General features: G+C 36.8%; 1 protein-coding gene across 16 annotated transcripts in view; it reads right to left on the bottom strand.

The window, feature by feature from the left end:
* The window catches only part of LOC106073152 (zinc transporter ZIP10-like), a 31,717-nt gene extending 11,491 nt beyond the window's left edge, over positions 1-20,226 (bottom strand). Inside the window, exons 1-6 of one of the 16 annotated variants that reach the window (XM_056024860.1) lie at positions 10,122-10,565; positions 5,286-5,443; positions 3,141-3,304; positions 845-1,013; positions 671-753; positions 190-439 (exon numbers count right to left, since the gene is read on the bottom strand). In XM_056024860.1, the coding sequence (XP_055880835.1) occupies positions 190-439; positions 671-753; positions 845-1,013; positions 3,141-3,284 (646 nt within the window). In that variant the 5' untranslated portion in view covers positions 3,285-3,304; positions 5,286-5,443; positions 10,122-10,565. The other 15 variants (XM_056024856.1, XM_056024879.1, XM_056024888.1 and 12 more) reach the window with 15 other exon arrangements.
* Between the last annotated feature and the right edge of the window lie 217 nt (positions 20,227-20,443).

The raw sequence follows: 20,443 nt of genomic DNA, 5'->3' as shown, positions 1-20,443 counted from the left end.
TAAGTTACTATTACTTTATTTTTATGGACTTTCACCAACTTGTACATTAAATTATTTTAAGAGAAGGACTGAAACTTTAAATCTTGTCTGAATTGATCAGTTGGCCGACATTTAAAAAAAAAAAAAAAGAAACTTATAACCAAATTATATACTGAATGTAAGGAACAATACAACTAGTGAAATGCAAACCTTTAGCAGGAATTTCAGTTATGTTTAGCTTTTCTATGGTGTTCTGAAGGTCATGCTCATGTTCTGATTTAGCTTCTTGATGCGAGTGGGATAAGTGGAGACTTTTATCATCATTGTGATCATGAGGGTGACAAGCATTAGAGACTAACTGGTGAATCAGAGCAGGACACAGGTATGTAAACTCGTCCACTGAGATTTTCGTTTTTGTGCTCATGTGGAAAGCATCTAGAAGTTGAGTGACGTTTTGACACTGGAATAATTATTATTAATATTGTTTATAATAATGATTTATAAACATGAATGTAAAAATAACCAAAAATCTTGTTTAAGTAATACATATAATATAAAACTTATTTTCCTAATGAGCTAATCCAAGAATGTCACAGTATAATAAATCTGATCCATGCACTTAGTTTATTAATTTATACAAATTTAGATGAGGTTATTTTAACAATAAATCTAACACTATAAGTGTGAATACTTCTTTATGATGAGTATGGACATGTGTGTTGGCAACAGACTTCCTGCGTCTGGTATGATCATGATCTTTGAGGTTGTCATCTTCTGAGATGTAAACAAAGATATTTTTAAATATCAAACTGAAAATTTAAAATCAGTCAATAGCTACAATTTATAAGAAACAAGCTATCTTTACCTTTTCTATGCCCAAGACCAAGATGGTACAGCAGAGATGCTAAATCACTCAGCTTTATTGAGTCTGAATTCCCATATGTAGTAAATAGTTCCTTTATAAAGTACAGACTTTCCTCCCTGGTCACTGCTTCCAGAGTGACATTAAAGACAATTATTGAGCTTTCATTGTTCTAGAATACAGAAAGAAATCAAATAAAAAATATAAACATGTGCATGAGTTTTTTTTATAATCTTACAAATAAAATTAGATTAAACTACCAAAATAATTGTTCAATGAACTTGTATTAATTGTAGGAAGCAGTAATCAGCTTAGTTTGGTTAAATCACTTATTTTTTAATATTTACCAATGGAACATGCCATTTTGTAATAAAATATGGTGCATGTATTATTAAAAATGTAAGTGCAAAATTGTAAGTGACACCATACAAGAAATCAAAGATTTACAGGTGAAAATTTGAACAAACCCATTCAAACTGCAAGAACAATTCAACAACTTATTTGTTCAATAAGAAACACACCTGAATAGATGCTGGTGTATTTATAAAGAAAGGATAAGTTCAGAACAACAAAAACTACTGTAACTTTTACTTATAAAAAATTAAATTTTAAACAAGCAGGTTTCCGAAGAGGCAGATCATGTACAGAGTGGATCTTTGTTCTACGAAATATCATAGAACAAAGTCTTGAGTACCAACAATGGCTAACGATCAGTTTCATAGCCTTTAAGAAAGCGTTTGATAGTGTCCATACAGAATCAGTATGGAAAATAGTTAGAGAATACAGCATCCCAGAAAAATTGGTCCAGATCCTACGACACCTATACGGTCAGTCTAGTTGCTGCATTAAAACAGAAGAAGGAATAACTGAGTTTTTTAGCATCGAGACAGAGGTGCATCTTATCTCCCTTCCTTTTCCTCCTAGCCATCAACTACATAATGAGGAGACTGCCCTTGGTATTCCATGGCATGAACAAAACCGAATGACGGACTTGGACTTTGCTGATGATGTTGCACTACTCGGGGCTACAAATAAATGCATACAAGAAATGACGAAGAGCCTAGATAGTGAAGCACCCAAAATTGGCCTCTGCATAAATTTGGATAAGACTAAAATTTTGCGAGTGGGATATACGGCAAAGGGTGTCCCCGTCAGACTTGGCGAGCCAAAGCTTAAAGAGCTGGACAAGTTCACGTATCTTGGCAGCATCATAACAAATGATGGGGATGCCTACCATGATGTAGCGTGCTGAATAGGAAAGGCAGGGAGCATTTTCCAAAGGATGCAGCCTACTTGGACAAGCCAAGCCATTAGACTCAAGACAAAAATACACCTTCTCAACACAATCATCATTCCAACTGCAACATATGCATGTGAGACATGGAAGTCATCTGTCAAAATTGAGAAAAGACTAAATGTGGCTCAACAAAAATGGCTGAGATGGATTTTGGGAGTCAGTTCCACAGATCGGGTCTCAAACAAGGAAATCCTATGCCGAACTGGAAGTCGAACACTTAGCGAGGTTGTGACAGAGCGTCGCAAGAGGTTTGCGGGACATGTTCTACGACAAAATGAACTACGCATACCAAAAGTTGCGATGACATGGAGGCCAATACGAGGAAAGTGCAAACAGGGACGTCCTCGTATTACTTGGCGCCACACCTTCATGGAGGACCTCAGAACAATGGACACCAGGTGGGAGGAGGCTTCAGACATTGCAAATGACAGATCTTTATGGAGACAGCTTGCCGTCCAATGCGCCAAATGTCGCGGGAAGACCTAAGTAAGTAAGTCTAGCTCTCCGTAAGTAAACATCAACTATTTCACAATAAAATAACTTAAAGAAAAGTTCTTTCATATGCTTAAAATATAAATTACATTTGTTCAACTTAAAAAACATAAAGATACTATAAATGAATAATAATATAATATCGACAGACTACAGATATTTGTATTCTTATGCATGTACACTAATCTTTTCCTAACACTAAACTGTTAAGATGAAATCAACCTATTAGTTCAGTCTCTGTTGTTGAAGTCTCAGTGTTACATTAAAATCTATTTAAGACAATTTGTCATTGTAAAGCAGATAGTTGGTCAGACATTTTTATTGTTCTTTTGTCAGGCAGAAGTCCAACTATTACAGAAGAACTTACATATTGGCTTCTTTAGTTTCTTTCTTTTCATGCACATGTTTTTAGTATCCATGCATGATTAAAAGGACTTATTCTGTTTAAATTCTTTATCTGCATTAATTTCGTTTCTTGCATAAGAGAAAGAGTTCTAAACTAGTTCAAACCTTGTGCACATGTTCATGCCAAGTTGGTATTGAGGTAGTATGCTCTCTTGAATTGGTGACCAAAGGTCCATTGGTAGGATTTTGAGATGTCATCTTGATCATAAAACACATCAGAGAGGCAAGCACTAGGTACGAAGCAGCCATGTTCTCTGAGTTGGTTCAAACTGAATAGTTAAGAAGCAAAATGTAAAAAAAGAATCCTTTTAAAAAAAACAAAGCTTATCTAAGGGGAAGAACTCTGCTCTTATGACTATATTAATAACATAGACGCAAGTGCCATTATTTGATATCAAGCAAAATAATTAATTGACTAATTGGTTAATTTTTCTTTTTTCATTTTTTGTTAGGTACAAAAACTAATTGTTTAATATATCAGCTAGATCAAAGAATGCAAAAATGAGTGTGGGAGAAATAGCGTTAACAATTATTTAAGGGGACTAAACCCTACAAATTTAGCCTTATCTGTGAATACTGAAGGATTAATTTCCTTTGTTCATATCAAATAAAATAATTTATTACCAGTAATTAATTGATTAATTTTTTTATTGATTCATCTCTTGTTTAAGCCAATGAATAATTGTGCAAAGTTTCAACTTGATCTAAGAATTGGTGTAGGAGAAATAACGTGTACACACTTTTTACCAGACAAACAAACAGAGTGAGTTGTAAACAAGCAAAATGAATTAACAATGATGGTGGAGTGTCATGAGAGAAATGTGGATCACAATATTCTGTTGCTAATGGTGAATCCAGATTGTAATAAAAAGTATGCTTGGTAGCAGTAAGCCTCTCACAAAGTACTTGTCCATTATTAAAACAGGTGACAACAAAGTCAAGCTAGAAGCCACAGAAAGTACTTTTGTCTACTCTACAATTTTCCATAACACAGTTTTAGATCAATCGAGAGCATACTGAAATAGCTTTAAATGACCAGAAATTCCCATAAGCAAGAATTTACTGTGAAGCAATTGTTACAAAAGTTTTGGCTTCTTTATGATGAACAAAGTAAAGAAGCAGGCTAGTGATACCCAATTTGTGACTGTCTTTACATATAATTCAAATCACAAATATGTAAAATTGTTTCTTCTGGTGAAACGATTATTTGTGCAAAGTTGGGCCTGCAAGTGCAAAACTATTTGCTGGTTTAATTCATATGGCTTACAAAAATGGATTGATAGAGAAAGTTGTAGATTTTTGTAGATATTATGCAAGTTTAGTGAACTTATTTTAGAGGAATGAAAGGGCGAAGATAAAAATAAAAAGAAATTGCAACATTCAGTTTGTGTTGGCAAGAAACTATTAGGTATTGGCAGTGGTGCCCATATAGCACACAACACCATAAAAATAGAATGTCTATATTAGAGGTGGAAACAATATTATAAGTGGAAATTTATTTTTGCTTTTGGGCCTACACCATTCGCATGAAATCTTTAAAAGAATTCTGCAAAATTAGGGCTATTGAAAGAAAAGATGGTTATCTCTGATGCCTATGATGCAGTGACCATTAACCTTATATCCTGCTTTGAAATTATATATTTGTTGCCTCAAGAGATGTATCCCAACATACTCAAAATCCATGTGCTGAATTGTGGTTGTTCTCAACATTGCTGCAATATTCCATGCAGTTTCACTTTTTGAGGGAAAGAATGTAAGTGTTCTTGAACAATTTTCGTCCATTGAAGAATTGGTTCAGTTCAGATATGCACAGAAAGAAGCATGAAAAGGTTCGTCCCCAATGAAGAAACTAACTTAAAAGCCCTCAAGTTGGTAAGAAAAAATAATGTAGATCTAGTACTTTAATTTAATTAAAATTGTGCCATATTAGAGATAAAGAGTCGGATTCAATAACGTTAATGCTTTTAGATGGATCAAACTGAAAAATGTTCCATTCTTGGAAAGAGTTTCAGACCAAGATCTGCACAACTGAGAGTGAGTATAATAAATTCACATTTAAAATAAAAGCTTTTTTCATTTTTAAAAGGCAATATTCAAAATATTAATATTGTATTTGATGTAGATCAACGGTTAGTCAAAAGCACACATGCTTGGCAGCATCTGAGCAAAACCCTGTGTTTTTTTTAATTTTTTAGTTTAAACTCTAAGATCAACATGTATCCTGCTTTCGCTGCCCAAATTTCTGGTCACCTTATATTAATAGTGGAGGTATGGTGGCTGAGAGGTAAAGTGCTTGGCTTCTGAACTGGAGGTCTTGGGTTCGAGTCCTGGTGAAGACTGGGATTTTTAATTTCAAGATCTTTGGGAGCTTCTGAGTCCACCCAGCTTTAATGTGCACCTGACCTGACCTTAGTTAGGGAAAAGTAAAGGCGGTTAGTCGTTGTGCTGGCTACATGATACCCTCATTAACCGTAGACCACAGAAACAGATGATCTTTACATCATCTGCCCTATCGATCACAAGGTCTGAAAGGGAAACTTTTACTCTTTTTTCTATATTAATAGTAGATCTAATAATTGTATTGATCTAGATCTAATAAGATTCTAGATTAAAAATGTTTGTAAAATGTTTTACATGTTTTGGATGCCTTCAGAATTGTAGATAATCTACTTCCTAGTCCGAACATCCCGCAGGACAATGGGAGATGGCAGCTGGCTGGATACGAACCCTGAACCATCGACAAGTCTGAGAGACATTCCAATGCGCCTACCGCATGACCAGGCAGCCACCCTGGACTAGGTAATCCCAAAGTCTAGCTACTATTGATCTAGATTAGAAACTTGTAACTAAAATAAGCCAGCTAGAATCTAGATCTAGTCATACTGTGATACTAAATTTAGCTACAGCTAGTCTAGAGTTTGAGTCTAGAATCTTGTAGAGTCTGGTAATTAGAATCTATGCTGTCAATAGTTATAGTCTATAAAAAAAGTATTTAGATTCTAGATGTTCACTTATTTACTGGACTATAATTAATAAATTATTAAATTAATACTAGGTCAAGATCTGACAAATCAAAATATATAATAATTTAATATATAGTAAATAAGTATTTATTAAGTCACTGACACTAGACTAGACCTATACTGTAACTATATTGTCCTATATTGGCTATATAGTCTAGAATCTAGCAAATCTAGATTATAGCTGGAATAGATAGATTCTAGACATACTCTACTCTCTACTTTACTTTAGTAGTAATAGTTACTTAATAGTATGCTAGGACTAGTCACTACTACTAGGGAGTCCTGGTCACTATAGTAGACTATACTGAGTATACTATAAGTAACTATAGTCACTAAGTAAGTCAGTAATAGTGTCTTTAGACTATAATTTTTTTTTAATAGATCTAGTTAATCTAATAAAGTAGATCTATAAATCTATGTCTCTATTGACTCTATGTGTGTGTCGTAGTGACTAAGCTAAGTAAGACTAACACTAACTACTTTTTTAATTTATTAATAATTACTTTACTAAACACTAAAAATAAATAATCTAATCTATTCTAGTCTACACTAATCTCTCTAACTCAAAGTAAAAAGTAGTCTAAGTGACGTAAGTCACTCTCTATCTAGCTAGATATAGAATCTAGAAACTACTAGATTTACTAGATTGTTACTAGACCAGATTTCAAGTACGGCTGGAGGTGGAAACTCTGACAGTGACATATTTTTTTCATTACTTTGTCTTTGTCAATGCACGTTGACGTTGAGATAACATGATTTTCAACATGTAATAAAAAGTTTTTTTGAGATTTCGAATCTAATAATGGTGTATCGAAATCGAAAGTAGATATAAATTCAGTGATACCGGTAAAGACCGCAATATAATGCTTTACCCACGTGCAAAAGTTGAAAAACAATAATATTAGGGTCGTGTGCACGACATTTCTTTCCTCAGTCGTTCGCAAAATGGCGACATGTATATGTAGGCGTGACCGTGAGATCACGTGACAATAATTTAGCAAATTATTGGCTGATATAGCAGCGTCACGTGTAGAAAAAAATATTTGCACGCACAAATAAACAGTTAATTTCTTTCAACCTCGTTAGGCTACTTAATCAGACCGATCTAATTATAAATGTGTATCAATTGAAATATATGTCTAGTAGGATTGAGTATGAAACTAACATCATTTTGCTGGATTTTTTTTTGTATGAGCAAACGAATACAAAAATCTAATCTATATATAGATTCTAAATTTCGTTGAAATAATCACTAAAGTTCAGAATATTAGAGAATCGAAAATAATACAATACCATAGGTAAATTTTTTTATTAGATCTGGCTATTTTTCTTTTTAAAAATCACTGTAGCAGTAATGAACTTGTATTATTTGTATATTTAAATTATGTTATAACATAAACATAGTCGTCTATGTAGACTGTTATAATATGGGCAAAAGACTAAGACTACGAGCTTATTTACAAATTAAAATCGATAAGATATTTTTTTTAAGATAAGAAGAAAAGCTATTTATAAGGTAGGCCTAATCTAGGCTGGCCCCGACTAACACATTCCACAGCAAGACTTCTCCACAGAAAAAAAAAAGCTTAAAATTAGGGAGAAGAAAGCTTCGGGTCAGACGAAACAAACCTGCAGCAAAGATTTCGGGCTCCATAAGGACCCCATCTGACCCAACCGAAAGCCTCCTAACCACAGGTTCTTCGGGGGAAGAACGTTAGCCCAAACGGGGCTCTTGAGGGCCTTTGGGGCCAGTAAGGGAATGGACTAAAGATGGGAAACGAACTCGAACCTCGATCAGGATCGAAACCGAACTTTACAACTGATCGGTACGAACAGAACGAACTGTTCTCACCCTAACGGTGCCCTAAACGAACTTTATCGAGATTTACAATACTGCAAATTTTGCACATCCCTAAAATACATTTCATATCACACGAACAACAATTGAAATAGCCTTATAAGAAAATATATTGGTTTCTTTGAGTTTACTGAGTCTAAAACTGGCGAAGCAATTCAATATGGTTCATATACATTGACAGTAGGCTATATATGTGTGATTCAAAGGCAGCTTGTTGTCCGGCTTGAATGAAAACTATACTTTTCATTCTTTGTACCAACTTTCAACACTTATTGAGCTATGTTAGAATAGTTGTCTTTGTGATGGCGACTTTGTTTATTGAGATGCATGATATGGCAGACAAAAGTACGTTTCCCTCTACACACACCAGGTGATATCAATATCAGACAGTGCACAGTATTGGGTGAATTCACTCATTCGGGTCAACTCTCTTTTCAAACGAGAGGAAAGTTAACACTGAATCATATGATTTACTAGCAGACTTCATAAGACTGTTGTGACTCATTAGTTGAGTAATGACACAACACAAGAACTTGAAAAAGGCTTGCCACTGCTCTTGACTGACAGTGACAGCGATGCTTTGGTCCACCTAGAAGAAGGGAATCTGAATTCAAAGTTTCCAAACATCTGCTGTTTAGGGACTATACCCAATTACCCCATACCTGGGAAAAGTTTCAGGAGTCAACCGTGAATAAAAATTAGTGACCCTTAGGCAACTGGCATGCAGCACAAAGTAGGACTACTATTACTGTCAGAAACTGGGATGCCATTGATTCCAAACTGTATCGGTACCTGCCGTGGAAAGGGAGGGGGGGGGGCGAACTACTGTGTAGGCGACATCGTTCCAATCACAGCTAATGCCCAGGCAAGCTTTCATTTCTATGAGATGATCCGTAGTCGCTTCGCCACTGGACCCACACAAAAAAAAAATTTAAAGAAATTAATAGCCACTGTAACAATTTCTTAACATTTCACACGTAATACATTAATCTAAACACGCGCGTCTTCACAGACTTCAGATATTGAGCTTCCTTAAAAAAAAAGGAGAGATCAATTTGTTTTTATTAATTGTGTCTACACTGTGAGGGGGAAAAAAAGAGGAAATAGGTATTATGCATCTAAAAGTGATGAGTACTTAAAGCGGAAGTAAAATGTTCTACTTTCAACACGTGTCATGGCTGCTTTATTAAAACGTAGTGGAACGAAATTGCGAAGAAAAAAAAGGTCGATGTGGAAACATTTAACCGCTGCATAGGCTTTCATAGGCCCCGCGCTAATTCTAGGTGTAATTATTAAATTGCAAAATATATACGAAAAATTCCTGGAAATCTCCTGACTTTATTAAAATCTCCTGAAAACTCCTAAAAATCTCCTAAAAAAATAGACAAAATTGTCATTTGAGGGTGTCATTCATTGCGGAAAACGCCAATGCTACGCACGATAAAAGAAAAAAAGGCATTGTCAGCTTTCGTGTAATAAAATGTAATAATCGGGAAATTTTCACCTTAATCGGAAGTTACAATACTTTATTTACTTTTATAGTCACTGGCATATAAATATGCCATAGGTTTGCAAGGTTCGTAAAGTAAAGTTAATTTGATCGTAATTTTGTACTTAGTAAAGAATGAATAAAATTCAAAGTCGAATTTTTTTTATAATACAAAATCTTAATTCTCACTTTTTTTCTTATTCCCACCCAGACTAGGCCCCGCGCAATCAGTTTCGCATAGGGTCCCGCAATTGTTAGGACCGGCCCTGCTCAAGGTACAGTGGTGGGAGCACGAAGAAAGGGTCATCCAATCAGCCCCTCTCTTGATATCTTACTAAGAACGGCTGCTGACCGCTAAAAGTGGAGGGATTCAGTTACACAAATTGTCACAGCACCCCTACGTCACAGCATCACTACGTCACAGCATCACTACGACGAAAGTCAAAGGACAAATGAGAGATTTTATTTGTCCTATTGTTGAGCCTCTTTAATGGGTACCATACCTGGTCACTCGATCATTGTAATTTTATTCTAAACCTACGTACGAGTTTTAGAACCTAAAACAAACTCATAAAACAAACATTTAAATGAAGAAGTGTTCACCTAATGAATATAGCACTCCATATAATAAACAAAGATATCGCGAATTATAAGTTCTCTATAGTCTAAATACTTAAGTAAGACACTTTGGCACACGCAAGAGAAAACCCACGTACCGGCTCAGAGGATGATCATTATTATTCTCCCATGTTAAGACCTGAAGTCCATACTACACTAGGTCTGGTATGGTATGAACTCTTCAATGACAAGACATTTGTCTGGGTTGAACTTTAATCACTGACTTGCACAAACTTTACACTAATTATCCTCATGCTCAAATTGACACGTTCAAACATTGTTTTGAGGCGTCAATATCGATTAGCTAAACAAAACAAAAATATATATATTTCTCAACAAGTCGTTTATTTTAAACAAATCAAGTAGACCTATTTAATCCATATTTCCGAAAATTCGTTCTAACCACAGCTTCAATATTTTGGTCTCCTAAGAAGACACGTCTATTTAGGGGAGGGCCAAAAGATGTATGTCAATTTCTTCGCTTGGATGCTCTGCTCAGTGGCCCATATATTTCGTACTTTGCTCTACATTTTGTGTAGGTCTAATTCTTTGCAATCTTACGTGCTCACGTCAAGTGCAATGATCGTTGTACACAATAAGGTCATACTGGAGATATGAAGTAACAAAGAACAAGAGTAGCTAAGAGGATCTAAGTAAATACTTAAGACTACATCTTTTTTTGTTGTTGGTCAGTGAGGTTACAAGACTCACGTTGCACACTGCACACTATTTGGATAAGGGGGGATCACTTTCATAACATTTATTTTACGTGTACAAAAGTCAACACGCCTATTTGAAGATGTCCGACAATTAGGCCTATAGGGTTAAGCTATTTTCTTTCTGAGTTGCCTTTTTATATTATTTCTTTTTTTTTTAATTTTATAATATTTTTATAACCATTTTATTTTAGAATAATATTTTAGTAAATTATAATCTGCGCCTTTTTTTTCTAGCGCAAACAAAAAAAGTTTTTTAAAACAAGTAAAAAATAAAAGATACTATCTGAAGGACGAGCTTCGTACGAAGTGAAATTATATCAGTTAGTTTAAATTATTGATATAATTAATTTATAATAGATTTAGACTAACAATTATACATCTTTGCGATCAGAAATATTTGTACAAATGGTTTTTGTTTAGCGAGATCTCATGCTTTTAGCACGCTCAATGTGCTATGGTTCAATCACTTGTGTGGACCAGTTGGTGGGGGTGGGGGAGGAGGGGGTATCTGGGAGAAAGTTTCCGAGCTGGCTTTTCAAACGCATTTTTTTTTTAATTTGCTCGACTTAAATTCCAAGTTGATGGCTCAAGCCTTCTTAATGGAAGGTCGACTCGCTAGCCACTGAGCTAGACGTGCTTATGAAAATAGAAGGTTTTATAGTTATACTTTGTTAATTTCCAGGCGACGACCTAATTCACTACACATCTAGCTAGTAATTCTTTTCACAACGATATACATCCACTGTCATAGTTCTAGGGAAATAGGTAGAATCGTTTTCGAGAACTGTCTTAGCCCAGTTTTTGTTTTGTTTTGTTTTGTTTTTAGAGCCAATGAAGAATTTGTATTCTGAATAGAGGACTCGTAAAAAAAAAATAGTATGAAAATGGATAGTGAAATATTCGCTTATTTATTTATTGCATTAATTTTGTTGTTTCTTTTTTCCATAGTGAATTAAACAGGGCATACAATTCGTCGCTTTAGTAGCAGATGGCATTAGCTACGGGGAAAGGTCATGGAACCAACTTTGCTAAACATAATTACAATACCTTTATTCAACTCATAACTTCGTGGAAACGTCCGGGTGGGTGGGCGGAACCTGGACACGGATCTCAAAAAAAAAAAAACAAAAAAAAAAAACAGCGATAATGATTTTCCTAGAAATGTGAAAGTTGATGTATATCGTTGGGAAAATAATTACTAGCTCGTAGGTCACACTGGGAAAACCCTAGTTTGATCGATATGAACGGACTATACTTCTTCTTGTCATTTATTTCCAATAGTAGACATTAAATTTTTTTTTAGTAAATTGATGTTCAGGAACATTTTGCGCATCGACTTCTAATTCTAGATCTACAGGCCTATCATTGGAATTACATAAAGTCTAGTAGATCTATACATTGGCTAAAACAGGATTAATTCTCCAGGAGAGGGGGTGATTAGGCTGAGACCAATCGTTATAGGCATCTTACATCCCTGTGACGTGGCAAAGAGCTATTAGTCTAAACTGCCCACAGGTTGTGACGTTGCAGGTCAGTGCTCAGGCCTTCTATAACGATTGGCCTCGATTAGGCTGGGTAAAAAAGTTTAATTTGTTAAAAATGTAACATTCATTAGTGATTAATGAGAAAAACAATCGCCCTATAAGTTGTATAAAGGAGGTATTGTCTTTTTTCTTTTTTAAATATTTCTTTATGTTGTTCTTGTTGACAAGAACTTGAACAAAACTAAGTACCGAAAATCACCGCAAACTAAATGAAGCCTGTGTAGGTATTACATGTATGTATATTGCTGATTTTAGATCTAATATATCTTATCATGACTTATAGGTAAACATTTTTTATTATAAACAGCGGAATTTAAATTTTAGATTTTAATTTTTTCATGTTAGGGACATCACACGAGGCAGCAAGTTATCTAGCTACGCCACTGCTTCTTTTTTTCTTGTCTGGAATAGTTTTATAACGTTATATAGATATTAGAATAAAAAAAGAATACTTGTGAATGCAAATTTTTAGATCTAAGTCTAAGTGCAAATACAATAAAATCTTATGCTGTCTTAAATTTCAGCGCTGGCGAGTACAGTGTGCAAAATATGATTTTTTACACCGTGACCTTTGTCATCAAAACGGCCTGGATTGCGCACGCCCGTATGCAAATAGTGATGCTTGCACACGTCTTCAAATAAGCGACCTGACCTACTGTAGAGTTGTCCTGCCTGAGGAAATCTGGAAGCAGTCTACCATTTACTATTTTGATTTATTTTAATCCTTTGTAAATGAAATGTAGGATTTCTTTTTTCGTGAGGGCTTTGACCGAAGTCCCAATCAATAACAGGAGAGGGGGCTACGAATGGATGTACATTCTCAGCACTTTTCAAGTGACGTAACCTTTGAACTCAGGCAGCGGCGGCCTTAGCAGAGCGAGGGGTCCTGGGCGAGTGTCATATGCGGGGGCCGAATCCTGTATACCACATCACGCTAACGGGCTCGTCCGCCTCTAACACTGTACACCTTATTTTTGCTACTAACTATAATCATAATCATCTATAACCATAGTACCTTACGTAGGTACTGTACTATTGGCCTTTCACTAATTACTCTATTGTAGGCCAGATTGTTATGCAAGAAAGATTTAGCCTTTTAAGGTTAGTAAACGTAACCGATGATTCAGAAACATTTTGCATGAAAAATCAACAAACTAGATAATAATAATTTCCGCTAAGCTGGAGTCGGAAAGCAACTATTAATCTACGGAGGAGAACCAGAACACTCGCAATAACCAAATAGTTGCTTAGACGGTCAAAGACGGGGGATTCAGTCACGGAACTTTCCTGGCTTGTTGCTTTGCATTAATAATAATATTATGTATCTTCTCTCCCGATGCGCGATCCGAATGCCGAAGCTAAATTGATGTTCTTTAAGAACAAGGTGTGCGATTGGAGCTACAGTTGTCCCTTGACGTTCACAGATCCGACTTTCGCGGAAGGGCTATACCACGGGTTTTCAAATGGAAAAAAATACCCCTGCGTTTTTTTTGTTGTTGTTGTTTTTGTTTTAACGCGGATTTTCCACCCGTTGTATATGCACAGTAGCCTACTGGGAAAAAAAAGATGATTACGCCATCGAAAAACTTTCTGGATGCTTATTGGCCGAAATAACCGTATAGCACATTAGCTGGTTCAATCGCGACCAATCGTTAGTCAAGTTCGTCCATCGTGGTTCGATGATGACAACTTTGTCATCCAGGGGGCTGAGGACTTTGCACTGGGGTTTTATGCCTCCTCATGTGGCTGGTGAGACCTATGTGAGTCCGGAATGTTCGGCTGCACACTGGGCAGGTTATTCCAGCTGGAGCTAGTGTCATTGGCCTCGCTTTTCTTCTCTTGCGTTTTTCTTCTGCCAGCGTTGTTCTCTTTTTCTCAGCAACCTGTGCGCCAGTTTTCACAGTGGCACCAGCTTGACCTCTACATCACCGGAAGGATGGATCTGAAAAGTGTCATCCACACCCGCTCATACCATAGTGCGGACTGCAACTCAGACCATTCACTAGTGCTAATGCTTGAGACATATAATACGTGTTCACTAGCCGAACAAAATCTCTACAGTCCTTGGGGGAAAAAAGCGCAAACACCAAAAGACGCAGAATGAGTCTGGATTGGACCCACAATACGAAGAACAAAACAAACTATTGCTAAACAGGCTCTGGACTGTAACCCACAGGGGAAGAAAAATGCTGGGAGGTCAAAGCAAACACGGAGGTCAAAAGGACAAGCTCAACTGAAGGGCATTGGCCAGAGCAGAGTAAAATGGCAAAGTACTCTTGCAGCTCTTCTTGTGGTCCAAAGGATTACGAGAAGAATAATACTTAATCATGAGAAAAATGAGAATCTTTTCACTAAATGCATAATTACATCAAAACGGCACGCTCGTGTAATAGTTCATCTCCTAGCTGTAGAACTAACTGCACAAACTGTAGTGTGTGTGTCCTACATATCAAATAGCAACGTCAAATAAATATTATATGCCAGTAATAAAAATATATGGGTCGATGTTACCACCGTAAATAAAAGATAAAACTTGACGATCTTGGCCTGTTTATGACAAAAATTTTTAAAGAAATGTCCAGCCAGCAAACAAATACTCTCTCTCTCTTCTCTCTCTCTCTCAGATCTACGCAAAATACATGCATCTTATATAATACAGACGTTACTTCAAAAAAGAAGATGATTACGTCCTACGCGTCATGCATTTAGTCATGCATATTAACCAATGACTTAAATTCTGCCAAGTCACTGGTTTTCCTGGCTAGCTCAGGCAACCCATTCAATGCTCTAATAGCACTAGGGAAGAAGGAGTACTATAATGCAAGGCCGGCTTTAGGCATAGGCAGCAGCCTAGGACCTCTGAAAGACGGGGGCCCCATAAACATTTTTTAAGAGAAGAAATAGCAAAACTTGTTGTAGTACACTGTGGCTGTGACTAATAATAATGAATTTATTTTATTTTTAATTTTTTTAAATATTTTTTTTCATTCTATATTTTAAACGGCGCCTGCGCTGGCTCGGACATGTTTGCCGGATGGAGGACAATCGCATCCCAAAAGTCATTCTCTGCGAGCAACTCGCGTCTGGCTCAAGAGAAACTGGTCGCCCCGCCCCCTCCTCCTTTACGTAGTTGTAATAAAACGGGACCTCAAAACAGTGAACGTTGATACTGGCCATTGGAAAGGCATAGCCCTAGATCGCACTAGCTATGGATAGTGAAAAAACATGGGCCTCAGCCACTGGCGGATCCAGGGGGGGGGGGGCGGTAGGGGCGATCGCCCCCCCCCCCACTCGACCGACTCCCCCCCCCCCCCGAATTTTAGTACAGAATTCACACAATTTGTATACGAATTTATTACTTAAATGTTAATCTTATATACTAATTATTTATATTTCAACCTATTTTTAGATTATTTCGCCCCCCCGATTTCGCCGATTTGGTAGGGTCGGGAGGGGGCGATGGCATCAATCCGCCCCCCCCCCAACCATAAACTTACGAGTGGGGGGGCGGTCCTATTTATTTGTAAAAATCACAGCTTGCTAACAGAATCAATTAAATATCTATATGATTAAAACGTGTTATTGGTATTTTAACCGGTCTTTATATTATGTCGTTCACCTGTTGGCCGATTGGAAAGGGAGGAGCGAATACCTCTACTGCCCTTCCCATCTAAACCCTTTGTGTGTGTGGGGGGGGGCGGTCCTACTTTTAAGGAGAAATCATAGTATGTGAACAAAATTAGTCGAATATCTATATCATGGGCGTAGCCAGGGGGGGGGGGGTTGGGGTTCAAACCCCCCCGAAATGAAATCCCCCCTTGGGGGGGGATCGGAATTTAGTGAATGATTTTTTGCTTTCATTTTGTTTATTTTAGGTGAGATTTTAATACTAAACTATCAAAATTGCCCCAGCACAACCAATGGGGTTTTGAGTTTAAAACCCCCTACCAGGGGGGTTCGAGTTTAAAAACCCCTACCAGGGGTTTTGAGTTTTAAACCCCCTACTAAACAAAACAAAACAAAAATGCAAACGAAAATCCCCTAATTCCAAGAGCACAGTTAAGGGAGATTTTGATTTTAAAACCCCCTCCAAAATTTACGATAACCCCCCTCTTCAATATAAAAAAAAGTTAATTACGCACTCAAAATGTTATGAGCGTAGCTAAATGGGTTTTGACTTAGTTTTTAGTTTAAACCCCATTTCAGCGGGGTTTGAAGGTAAAAAATACCTCTTTAATAATAAAAACAAAGCAAATTATACACTCAAAATGTTTTGAGTGTAGTCAAAGGGGTTTTGAGTTTAAATTCCCCTCCAGTGGAGTTTGAAGCTAAAAAGGACATCTTCAATATAAATAAAAGCAAATTACTCACACTAAAATATATGAACGCAGCCAAAGGAGTTTTGAGTTTAAACCCCCCGCCAGGGGGGTTTGAGGCTAAAAAATACATCTTCAGTGTAAGAAAAAAAGCAAATTACGCACTCAAAATGCTATGAGCGTTGCCTAAAGGGGTTTTAAGTTTAAACCCCCTATCAGAGGGGTTTAATGCTAAAAATACCTCTTCAATATAAAAAAAAAAAGCAAATTACACACTAAAATTATTTGAGCGTAGCCAATCCAATCCCTCTTCTACATATGGCGTTTGTTGAAAGTTTAAAACCCCTCCAGATGGTTTTGAGTTTAAGATCCCCCTACAGAGCATTTTGAGTAAGGAAAACCCCCAACAGATGATTTTGACGAAAAAACTTCTTTTTGATATAAAATCTAAAGCAAACTACAGTCACTTAATTCCAAGAGCGTATTCAAGAGTGGTTACTCATTTTTACCAGTGACAGGGCTCCCTTAATAAACTGCAGTGAATAGTCATCTGCCGAAATTGAAAAACACTAAATGTGACTCAACAAAGATGGCTAAGACAGATTTTAGGAGTCAGTTATCGAGATCGGGTTTAAATCAAGGAAATCCTATGCCGAACTGGGAGTCGACCCTTTAGTAAGATTGTGAGAGAGCGACGCATGAGGTTAGCGGGACATGTTCTCCGACAAAATGAATTACGCATAAGAAGAGTTGCAATGATATCCAAGTACAACTTGACGCCACTCATTCATTGAGGTCCTCATGGCAGGTGGGAAGAGGCTTCAGACATTACCAGTGACAGATTTTTATGGAAACAGCTTGACGTCAAATGCCCCGAACGGCGCGGTAGGGTCTAATTCAGTAAGAATAGCACATTAGGTTTTTGAAATAAAACTTTTTTAATAGAAGGGAAATGCACTGTAGATACCTCAGAATATGCATTTTGTTGGCTTTCAATATTGAAATAGTGCTTGGCGGCGGGGCTTCGCCCCGCGCTGTGGGAGCTCCTTGCGCTCCCCAAGACCCCCTTGTTAGTATTGGCGGGGAATCTACAATTTTTCCCCTAACTCATGGAAGAACCTATTCTAGGGCACAATAAACGTCTTCGGAAAGAATGAAGGGTCAGAATGCAATAAAGATTATGTACACTCACACACACACACACATAAATACATATTTTAAAAAAAATCGCGGGGGGGGGGAGGTCCGGGGGGGGGGGAGAAAAAATCCCCCCCCAACCCCCCCCCCCCGAAAAAAATTCCTGGCTACGCCCATGATCTATATAATATAAACAGGTGGAAGTGCGATACATGCAATCACCTTCCCCCCATCGGACAAACCAATACTTTTTCTTTTTGTATTATAGTAAGAAATTCCAAATTTAAAAAAAAATCTGTCACTAATATAATTTATATATGTTATAAAGTAAATTCTTATATCGAGTCGCCCAATCTTTATTCTTTAATGCAAAATGCAACCATTAGCAGAAATTATAAAAAGGAGCGAGGATTAATCGTTTTCATTTTATCGCCCTTCCCCTTTCCAGACAGAGTGTAATTTGACATGAATTTATCATAACTATTTTAAGAAAGACTTCTTTGGAAAAGTTATAATTCAAACGAAATTTTTTTCAATATAACAGTCAGGGTTGAGATGAGTTCAAATGTCAGATAATCTGTTCCTAGTCGACTTTTTCCAACCTTTACTCTATCTCATATTTTTCTAGTTAAATAAATTTAGGACTATAACTCACAATTTATGCTTGGATTTTTTGATTATTATTAATCGAATTTTTTTTTTCGGCGGCGATCCAAAAGCCTTAATCTAAATATGTGGGGTATCGTATCTTTTCAAAGAACAAATCGGTTGTATTTGCAATGTATTAAGGGACTATACATTCATATTAGAATATTTTTCCACATTATTCAAAAGGTCCTTTATAGGCCTAATAGAATGAATAATGAGCTGTAGGTCAGGAGAATGCGTTACTGCAGTGAAGAATGCCAGAAAACGCTTTTAGCGTCGAGGCTTCGCCCCGAACCTCACTGATGAATAATAAGCTGTAGAAGTCAGGAGAATGCGTTTCTGCAGTGAAGAATGCAAGAAAACGCTTTTAGCGTCGGGGCTTCGCCCCGAACCCCACTAATAAATAATGAGCTGTAGATGTCAGGAGAATGCGTTTCTGCAGTGAAAAATGCAAGAAAACGCTTTTGGGTGTCGGGGCTTCGCCCCGAACACCACTGAGGAAGCTTACAGCGCTCTCCCAAACCCCCAAGCTTGCAAGAGAAAGGCCTGTTTTTTTCTGTTTTTTTTTCGCCGAAGATTGAGAAACAGTCTTATTTTATTATCATATATCGAATATATATATATGCTGTACGCACGTTTATGCATAGGGTTAGGGTTTACTGGGCGTTAGGGTTGGGGTTTGGAAAAAAATCGCCCCCCCCCACTTCAATGTTCTGGATCCGCCAGTGGCCTCAGCTCTGGGAGAAAAGCTTGCCATACGAAAAATGGCCCGCTCCTCTACCACCAAAGCGAAAGCCACCTTTACCTGCGATATAAGTGAACGGGAGTGTCTCTCCAAAATAAGGTTCTACAGTCACATAAAAAAGTGTTCGAAATGAACCATAGTCATTTTACGACTGAAGGTGGCCTGAATATTGTAACAATTTAAACAAAAAACTATTTTAAAAAAAATTACATTTTAAAAGCACTCCAGCATTTGTTTCACGTAAACTTAGTCAACAGAAACTCTTTTGTTTACAAATACAATTTGGAAGGCTTTGAAAATGTTATTGTTCATATAAAGGCCTGATATAACAACAATGAGAACATATCATTAGCACGTCACAAGAACCTACTCGTATGTCATGTGATTTTAACATCAGAAAACATTGACAAGAAAGAACAAATGTCTTTTGAACGTTTTACGTTTAGTTCTAAGTTTCAATTATCTAAACTAGATTAAATTATTCTAGATGAAAACAACAACAGCAACACGAGAAAAAAGAGTAAATATATAGTCATGAGTCGAGACAATTTTTATTCCTCATTTTTTTTCCGGTTTTATTTTTATTAACCCACCGATATCAAAATACCATTGACAAATATGTATATGACACAGGCTTATGTATAGGTCTATAGTCTATGATAAATACATTGACTAGATTTACTATGCTTCCACTATGAGTCAGTGCAGTGTTAAAATCGGAATATTATTCTCTGTACCCTTAGTAAGACAATTGAATTCAAAAGAGACACTTACCTTGTGATTGACTATCCAGTATAGAAGTATTTCCGCAAGGAATAACCTTACGTTTATATACTGGACGATTGATGTTCCATATGATATACCCATTCAATCGAGTAGGGCTGTTTGGTTGGGGGGGGGGCACTAAAAGCTGAAACTACAGATTATATAAGACTAGAAAGGCCTACAACAAATAATGGCTCTGTTAACACATTTGTAAAATAGTTAATGTAGTCTTGTAAAGGCCGCGAGCAATTTCTTCACGAACTTTATTATTTTCACACGGTATTTAAAGTTGTCTTGGCTCTGTTTGCTTGAAACAGTAGGCCCAACCCGTCATGTTATCACTGGACCATTACCAGGGCATTCGTTATTCTTTTCTTGACTGAAGAGAAGCTTTATAAGGTGTGTGTACTTTACGATTAGACAAGAACGCCCCTCCCCCTTTTTTCCCCGCAAACGTTGGTACGTCACTGGATTAAGATAGTATAGTATCAGATTAAAATAGCTTGTGACCACTGGTCGGTCTGCCCGATTTAATACAGATTCCAC

Source organism: Biomphalaria glabrata, chromosome 1, assembly GCF_947242115.1.
Source record: "Biomphalaria glabrata chromosome 1, xgBioGlab47.1, whole genome shotgun sequence".
NCBI lineage: Eukaryota > Metazoa > Mollusca > Gastropoda > Planorbidae > Biomphalaria > Biomphalaria glabrata.
This window is presented reverse-complemented; position numbering and strand designations above follow the sequence as displayed.